This window comes from Diorhabda carinulata, chromosome X, assembly GCF_026250575.1.
Source record: "Diorhabda carinulata isolate Delta chromosome X, icDioCari1.1, whole genome shotgun sequence".
NCBI classification, from domain to species: domain Eukaryota; kingdom Metazoa; phylum Arthropoda; class Insecta; order Coleoptera; family Chrysomelidae; genus Diorhabda; species Diorhabda carinulata.
Window position 1 is genome coordinate 11524663 of NC_079472.1, and position 9285 is coordinate 11533947.

The 9285-nt window shown below is 30.2% G+C and overlaps 1 protein-coding gene across 1 annotated transcript; it reads left to right on the forward strand.

Annotated features, from left to right (window-relative positions):
* Window positions 1-738: 738 nt before the first annotated feature.
* LOC130901264 (tetratricopeptide repeat protein 7B) lies at window positions 739-8769 on the forward strand. Its single transcript, XM_057812486.1, has 13 exons — window positions 739-981; window positions 1045-1196; window positions 1469-1596; window positions 1656-1858; window positions 1931-2051; window positions 2138-2318; window positions 2372-2569; window positions 4112-4310; window positions 4365-4533; window positions 4589-4871; window positions 6666-6816; window positions 7783-8021; window positions 8086-8769. The coding sequence occupies exons 1-13, from the start codon at window positions 855-857 to the stop codon at window positions 8413-8415; spliced, it is 2481 nt and encodes an 826-aa protein (XP_057668469.1). The 5' UTR covers window positions 739-854; the 3' UTR covers window positions 8416-8769.
* Window positions 8770-9285: the final 516 nt, after the last annotated feature.

A 9285-nucleotide genomic window follows, 5' to 3' on the forward strand; every position in this document is an offset into this window, starting at 1 on the left:
TTATAGAAAAGAAAAATATAATTATTGATTTATGTCATCTTGTCAATAATGAAGAATGAAGACGCGAATTATAGTATTATATTAGTAATTGTAGAAATACTATACAAATATTAGACATATCAATTTTAATTTTACATTTTATTTATGACTTGTTAGGTATACAAAAGTATATTCAATAATGAACAAATAATTTGACGTAATAATATAAAATCATCACGTTAACTCAGTTTGTTGCTTTAAAAACGTTTAAATAACTTTATATGGTCAATTAAAATTTGATGTCACCTGTGTGTCTACCCTCATTGAATATGATATTTATTTTTATACATTTTATGCAATAATAGGGTAATAACATTTTTCATTTAGTCAGGTCCGTCTTACGAATACTTGATACATGCGATTTTGTCGTAAAAATATGGTTTTGATAAACACGGAATGTAATTTATCACACAAAACATAACAACAATATCGATTTTTATCAATATCATGTTATTTAAAAATATACGTCTGGCTTAGATAAAAATAGTTTTTGATGTCATTTGAAATAATATTCATTTTACAGAAAAATTAGCGCGTTATATAAATATCTTTAAGCACATGGAATTAATACATCTTCAGAGTAATAATCATGCAGATTTCGCAGGTGATTATTTTAACAGACCTTATGGTAGAAACGAGGTAGTCCGGTCTAGTTTTATATTCTATAGTTTTTTCAAGCGCCCGGTTGTGGCGACACTTGATTTAAAAACTAGTTGTCAAATTTGTCAAACTTAAAACTAGGTTATGGTAAATGTTGACTTATAGAAAAACAATAATTTTTTAACGTAAAATCAATTTAGAATTAAATAATAAGAATGACGAGTCGTGTAAAATCGGGTACCACTAGAGTAGAAGTAGAAATAGAAAAAAATCGTGAAGAATCCAATTGGTTGAGAGTTATCGAATTAGCAGAACAATTAAAGGAAAAATCTCCAGATTGTGGTAAAGAAAACAATAAAAAAGGTAATCAAACGATGTAAATACACTAATTATCATTAATTATAGTGTGTTTGGCTGATTTTTTAATTGGTGAGGGTAAACTAGAGAATTTTTTCGAAGAATGGCCACCAATAGATGCGAATATCAATAGAGCAAAATTAGGTCTAATAGACGCCAAACGTTACCTAAACATGGTCGTAACAGAAGAAGGCATTAAGGTAAATTTAATATTTTATAAAATAAAGTTCATTTATTGTGTAATGAAGTTTCAAGGTTGTTTCTAGTTTTAAATTAAATGTAAAGTAGAAAATACATAATTCATTAATTACAATTTGATGTAATAACTGTGTTTTAATACTTAAGTGATTGTAAAATGAATTTTTCCAATATTATTGGTAATAATAATGAGATGGGGTTCTATTTGGTACCATTTTATTATTTTTCGAAAATATATAAAATGTTTTTGGAAAAAATTGATATATTTTTGGAGGCGGGGGTGGCAATGGATGCACATTTGCTCTTAGGAAAGTTGCAGTATGCTTGCGGCCAGTACACAGAAGGTTTAAAACATTTCAAATTAGCCGATTTACAAAATTTAACAGAAAAAAAACTCCCACTGTAAGTAACATAAAATACACACAGTGACGGTTTTTTTTATTTATGGTGAATGTTTTTAGTCGTAGTTTGAAAATAGTAGCTGAATCATACGCAGTTAAAGCTCTGTGTCTTCAAAAAGATGACGCTGCAGCTAGTAAATTTAAAAAAGCCGAAAAACAAGAAGAGATGTCCAAATGTTTAGATTTAGCCACTGACTTGAGTCTTCTTTATATGCAAAAATTGGAAAAAGAACTAAATTCCACATTACCTACTTTCAGTACTGGTAAGATTCGTTTCTTATCAATTTAAAACAAATACAGTTCAATAAATAAATTGAAAAAGCTTGATTTCGTAGGAAGTCATTCCCCACAGCCACCAGCTCAACAAAAACCACTTGGAGACATCTTGGAACAAGCGATTCAATTAACACCTGTATTTCTTTTACAAAAAAACAAACCTGAGTTAGCTTTAGAAAGGTTAGTGTAAAACAGAATCTAAACTAACATTAAACCAATTTAAAATGAAAATAATCTATATAGGGATGAATTTATTTTATTTCTAGATACAGAAACACCCTTTGTGCTATAGAAGCCCACGGTGTCAATAATATTAGGCTGAAATTCATGTGTCAAATGGCTGAATTGATACTACAAGGTATGTTAGGAGAAAAATACAAAGCCCCTTTGAATTCTGTACCGAAAAATTCAATATGGAAACCGAAATACTACGCTTCATTAAATCAAGTAATTATATATATTTATTTATTTAATTTGTAACTTAATTGTTTATATTTCAGTTTATTCCTAGAAATGAATGCGAAGAGACAATATTATTGCTACTGGTAGCGGAATCTATGGCTGTGAGGAACGCTGTATTATCGCAGTCCCCGGAATTCAAGGAAATCAGAGTTAGTGCTTACCAGGATGCTGTTACTGTTTACGACTTATTAGCGGTAGCTACGGTGCGTTGGGGTCAGACCGCTCTGCTACAAGAGGTATTCTAATGTTTATTTAACCATTAGGGCTCGTCTGTTCATTGTTATGCGAAAATTGCATGTTTTGATAGTAGATAGAAGTCGTTTTTCAAAAATTAGGAGTGTTGAAATCTTGGTGATGGAATAAATCACTTTTATGGTCATGAAAGTGTCTCAGAAGTTGAACTGCAGCCAAAAGGGCGACCGAAAAGCTTTATTATGAATGTACAGTGCTTAATATGTGCGTTTTACCTATAATGCCTATGTTAATGAAACTTTAGTGGATTTTGAATTTATTATTGAATTCACTTTGAAAAAATCTGTTTTTGTTGCAATATTAATGTCTATATTGAATAATTTTGCCTCTTAATTGAATCAGTTTCTTTTGGTTAAATAAGATCGAAAAAGAACCATTTTCGTGAATTTTTTAATAAATTCCGGTGAAATTAGCAAGCACAGTTTACGTTATTTGATATTTAAACCATTTACTATATCTTTTTTATTTTTGATCATACAAAAAAATTACATGTATCAAAATTGTAAGAAATTTTGTGGTCTGTAGCATTATAAAACTAGATTTCCACAAAAATGTTTTTAGCCTTAATTTTTGAAAAAAAAAATTTTGTAAATTTGTTTTTTTGAGTGAAAAGTATAGTTAAATAAACAAAAACAAAACGATAATATATTAATATATAGAGGAAAAGTTTATGAAAAAGTTGTTATTTTCAAATTTTGGAAATTCAAAATGGCAGCCACATAAAATGAATTTATATACATATTTTTATTTGCATATTTTTTAACACTTTAACTAAACAAAATAGATTTCTTTTCAGATCTTTCTCAAGTTATTGTAGAAAATTAATTTTGTTTTGTATATTAAAAAACTCAAAAATTTGAGTACCTCAAGTCTTATTTGCAACCTAAGACAAAATGTATTAGAGCATTCTCAAGCTTTCGTTGTTTTAAAAGAAGTTATACGTCTAGAACCCAACGAACCCAGCAACTGTCTGTTAATAGCAGCTGAAGAATTATTTAGTGCGTTGAGCCACTGCGGTCGTGTTCTTTGTTTACATTTTTGTTAATCAACAAGTTCTCAAAAATTCGCTATTATTTTCATTAAAACGTGCAACAGTTTATAATTAAAAGAGTTTTAATTGAAATAAAAATATTTTTTAGTTAATTATTTTTAAAAATTTTACGAAGAACAAGGTATATTTTTACTTATGTCAATTACATAAACATTTGAGTTCGCGCGCTTATTGCTGATTGGCTAATATCCAAATATGGCGGTGTTTGGGATTTTTCTCATTGGTCGTGCTCTATAACACGCCCTTTATACAACATGCGCTCGGAATGTAAACAAAGAGCAGTGCCAGACCGGCCCAAAAGAAGAAATTTATTTCCTGAATTAATTTTATACTATTGCCAATTATTAAAAATGGTCAATTTGGTTTTAAATGGGGAATTCTAAGAAATTATTCATACTAGTGAATGTTTTGACCCACTTCTATTAATATTGCTGTGAAAAAAATCAATTCTATATATTTCGATGGTCTTATACAGTCTTTGGAACGTTCGATGAAGTTTTCGTTCGAAGAGGCTCACATGTGGAAGCAATATGCCTTGAGTCTTCTATCTATCAACAGATACGAACAAGCTTTCGTTGTATTAAAAGAAGTTATACGTCTAGAACCCAACGAACCCAGCAACTGTCTGTTAATAGCCAAATTATGTTACGAACACCTCGGTTTACCCGCTGAAGGTCGGTATATATACGAAGGGGAAGCGAAAAGTTTGTATTGGAACAATATTTCAGGTACCGATTTTAGTGTACGAGCGCGAGAGATGGCGTTGGTAGCGTACGGCGGGCTTCTAGGTAGATGTCACTTATATATAGGTATCGGTTATCATCTCCAAGCGGAAATAAGTGCGTTACGGAAAGAGAAGGATAGATTCCGACATGATGCCTTGAATAACTTTCGAAGGTATGGAATTTTAGGGAAGTTTTTGTTTTGAAATGATCGAAATGTGAAATTTTAGCGCCGTGGAATTGGAACCGAATGATTATTTATCTCGATATTATCTGGGGCTTCAGTTGGCTGTGATTGGTGATATTCCGGAAGCTCAACAGCACGTTCGTGTCAGTTTGGACCTACATCCGGATCATTCGACGTCAGTGCATCTTTTAGTTTTGTTATTAACGGCGCAGAGGCAACATACAAATGCCCTTTTGGTCGTGGAAAACGCTTTGGAAGAATATCCGGATAGTTTGAATCTCATGTACGTCAAAGCGTATTTAGATTTGCACGAGTTTGGGGGTGAGGTGAGTTTTTTGTTTTTTTTTTTGATACACTGTATATATTCATTTCAATTTTTATTTTTTTTTGTTTATTGACAATTGAAACAATTTGCTTGTTTTTGATGTTTCAATGAGTGGAAGTTGATTTGTTAAATTCCAAATTGACAATAGGGGAGGAGGCGAGAGGGTAGTGGAAAATTTTGTGAAAATTTCGAGAAAAAAGCGAAGGGAATTTGGAAAATGTTAGATATTGGGAAAAATCGAAAATATCTCTAGTAAAATGCCAAAAATTGCAAAAAATAGAATTTCAAAAAAGGACTTTGTAGTATGTAGTAAAAATGTAAAGAATTAAAAAAACTGTAAAAGTACAAAGAAATTCGAGAAATTACAAAAAAACACGAAAAACTGAAGGAAGTTGAAAAATTCGAAGAAAAGTCTATAAACACCGAAGAAAAAAATTGGTAAAACTGAGAAATGCGAAAAATTTAATTAACTCTGATAAAAAAAAACCGAAAAAAACTTGAAAATGCGTAAAAATTGTAGAATTCACAAAAAAAAACTGTAAAAAACTTCCAATAGAAAAACACATCAATATGTGGTGAAAATGTGAATAATGAAAAAACCGGAAAAAGTGCAAAGAAATTCGAAAAATTACAAAATATTCACAAAAAACTAAAGGAAGTTGAAAAATCCGAAGGAAATTCGATAACCTCCGATAGAAAACATCGGAAAAACTGAAAAATTCAATAAATTATGATAAAAAAACATAAAAAATCAGAATAAAACTGGAAAAATTGTAGAATTTAGAAAAATCTGAGAAAAAAAACATCAATATGTAGTAAAAATATGAAAAATTCAAAATAAAACTAAAAATGTGCAAAAAAATTCGAAAAATTACAAAAAAGTTATGACAACCCGAAGGATGTTGAAAAATCGGAAGTAAATCGGTAAAATATTGTATGTTTGAAAAAATTACGAAAATATCATGATAAAAAATGTCAGAAATTAAAAAAAATAGGATTTCAAAAAAGGACTTTCAGGGGAAAATCCCCTAAATATTCGGGAGAAATTATAAAAAATGAGCAAAATTCATATGAAAATGAGAGAATTCTATTGAAAATTTGACAAATAAATAAAAAGACTGAAGATTTCCAAAAAAAAGCATAAAAATTGTAGAATTTGGAAAAAATCTGTAAAAAACTTCAAAAGAAAAACACATAAATATGTGGTGGAGATGTGAAAAATTAGAACAAAAAATGAAAAACTGCAAAGAAATTCGAAAATTTACAAAAAAATCACCAAAAACATATGGAAGTTTGAAAATCCACAGAAAATTTAAGAACTGAGAAATGCGTTAAAAAGTTGTGTTCAAAAGAAGTACGAAAAACATTGGAAAAACTTCCAGAAAATCTATAAAAATATTAGGAAAATTAGATAAAATTGTAAAAAACATGCAAGAGACAAAAGAAAGTTAAAAAATTTCGGGAAAAATTGGAAAATTACATAAATTCTGGTAAAAAGATAGGAAACTGGAAAAAACAAAAAAATTTCAAAATATGTGGAAAACTATACAAATTCGTAAAGATTCTAATAAAATCCGGAAATATTGAAAAAAAATCGATAGGAAAAATGACAAATTTCAAAAAAGCCGTAATCAACTGAAACACATTTTTGTGAAGAATCGGCACAAAGTATAAATTCTGGAAAATCGTGAGTACTGTACAGTATAGGTACAAAAAAATTGAAAAATTAGAAAATTTTTAAAAACTGATATTTTTATGGTTTTCTTTTCATCATAATCTTGTTTATTTCCAATAGAAAGCGTTACTAACTGCCAAACAGATGCTTGAACTATGGAAAAATTTATACGAAGGCCAAGCAATTTCAGATATGCCAGAATGCGACAGGAAAAGCGATACCAGATCAGTCTTCCAACTATACACTTCTGAAATGTCAGATAAAGACTCAAGTAAGTATCAGATTTACTTCAAAAAATATAAAATTCCATTTTTTGATCGAAATTTTATGAATTTTCTTTTTTTCTGGACATCAGCAGTGCAAAAAGTCGAGCCAATCCGTCCCTGGCATTTGTTCATTTTACATTTTATTCAAAAGTAACGTAAACAAAGCAGTGGCGGATTTGTTCGGTCAAGAAATATTATTTTATTTCAAAATCATATCACGCGAAGCTTCTGACTTGAGCCGGCCCTGCAGTTTGGTCACATCGTTTCTCATAACATAAAAAAACAACACGACCGGACTGGCACGAACGTTTAATACGAAGAATATTTGAAAAGATCGATTTTTGTAATTGTTCCTCTGGTCATAATTAACTTAATACCCTGTTAAGTCATCTATCAAATAAATTTTATTATAATTTACGTGAAATTTACCAAATTTCACTGAATTTTATCTTTTTGTTCATTTTTAAAACTATTACATTTACTTTAGTCGAGAATTATGTCATAATAAGCTTCCTACTCAGTCCGGCCCTGCAGTTTGTTTAAATCGCTTCTATCAACATAAACAAAGAACATGACCGGACTGGCACGAACGTTTAACACGACGAATATTTGAAAATATCAATTATTGTTATGATTTCTATTCATAATTAACTTAATACCCTTTTAAGTCATGTATTAAATAATATTTATTACGTTTTACGTAAAATTTACCAGATTTCACTGAATTTTATCTTTTTTATTCATTTTTAAAACTATTACTTTTACTTTGGTCGAGAATTATGTCATAATAAGCTTCCTACTCAGTCCGGCCCTGCAGTTTGTAACATCGCTTCCAACAACGTAAACAAAAAACATGACCGGACCGGCTCGAATCAACTCACCTATTATATTAAAAAAAATCTATATCCACTACATTTTAATGGGAGAAAATAATAATTTCCCAATTTCAAATTCGTGTATATAACTTTTAGGTTCTTTACATTTACACAACATAGCCGCTTCGCGCGTAGAACAGGCCCTAAGCGAAGTAGCCAGCTCTGTAAGTAGCTTCAACCCTAGACCTGGTCCGCAAAGGGCTTGGATGTTACAAGTAGAAATATGGTTACTACTAGCCGAGCTCTATCTAGCCCTAGACCAACCGACCGATGTACAAATGTGCTTGCACGAAGCTATGCAAATATACCCTTTGAGTCATCACATAATGCATATGGTAAGTATCGATTTACATATTCCATACATTTTTTTTTTCGTAATAATTATTTTTTTTTATACAGAAAGGTTTACTCCACATGCACAAACAGCAATGGACGGACGCCAAAATGTGCTTCCAAAACGCCGTAGCCATCAATCCCCTTCACGTCAAATCCTTACAACAATTAGGGCTCGTTTACCATTATTTGGATTTTCAGGGGTTAGCGGAAACAACTTTGAGGGAGGCTGCCAAAATCGAACCGAAAAATCACATCACTTGGTATAATTTGGGGAAAGTTCTTGAAGCGTTAGGGGAATTTGAGAATGCGAGTAACGCCATGGCTACTGCCCTTCTAGAAGAACAAAATAGTCCTATTCTTCCTTTTAGCTCAGTTCCTTTATGTTTCGAATAAAAAATTTTTTTCTTTTCCAAATTAACGATTTTGTAGACATCGGGGTGACAGGTGACAGATTATAGTTGTCAAATTAACCATTTAATAATCATAACATTAAATCGTCAAGGATTTATAGTACTTCTACCAAAAATAAACAAAAATCTTCTTCTTTTTTCGTATTCCAACATCGTATTAAACGTTGCAAGTCTATTATTCTATGAAATACTTTGTTTTTTTGTTCCGTTTGTCTATGAACTTTTATGCGGTGATATATTGTTATTTTTTGTATATTATTATTATTATTATTATTATTATTTTTTACTAGTTCTAAGGAGATTTAATATTGTTGGACAAGTAAACGAGTTTATTGGATGTAAAACCGTTTTATTTCATCCCCTAAGCAACAAAAACGGTATCGGAAATACCTATTTCCGGTAAACTTGGAAATATATTCGAACTTGGCAACGTTGCACGTAAATAAATTTTGAAAAAGTTGTTTGATATATCGTTTGAAATGACAGTTAGGCTCCAGTGACGTAGTATATTTCATGAGTGATTTGATGAATATATAGGGTTTCCCAAAAGTGGTGGTATTTTGATTTTTTTTTTAAATTAAAGCACTATCTTATTTTGAACTTAATATTTAGAAAAATAACGAAAATATCAGAAAGGACATGAATTTGAAAAAATCTCGAGGAAATTTGGAAAATACGGAAAATTAGAAAAATAGGGGAATAAGATTGAAAAAAACTTGGAGAAAATATGACAATACGAATCGAAAATTAATTGAAAAACTGGGAAAAAAGTATGAAAAATTAAAAAAAATTAACAAGAAAATGAATATAATTATGAAATCTTGTAAAATATGAGGCTAATTCGGAGAAATTA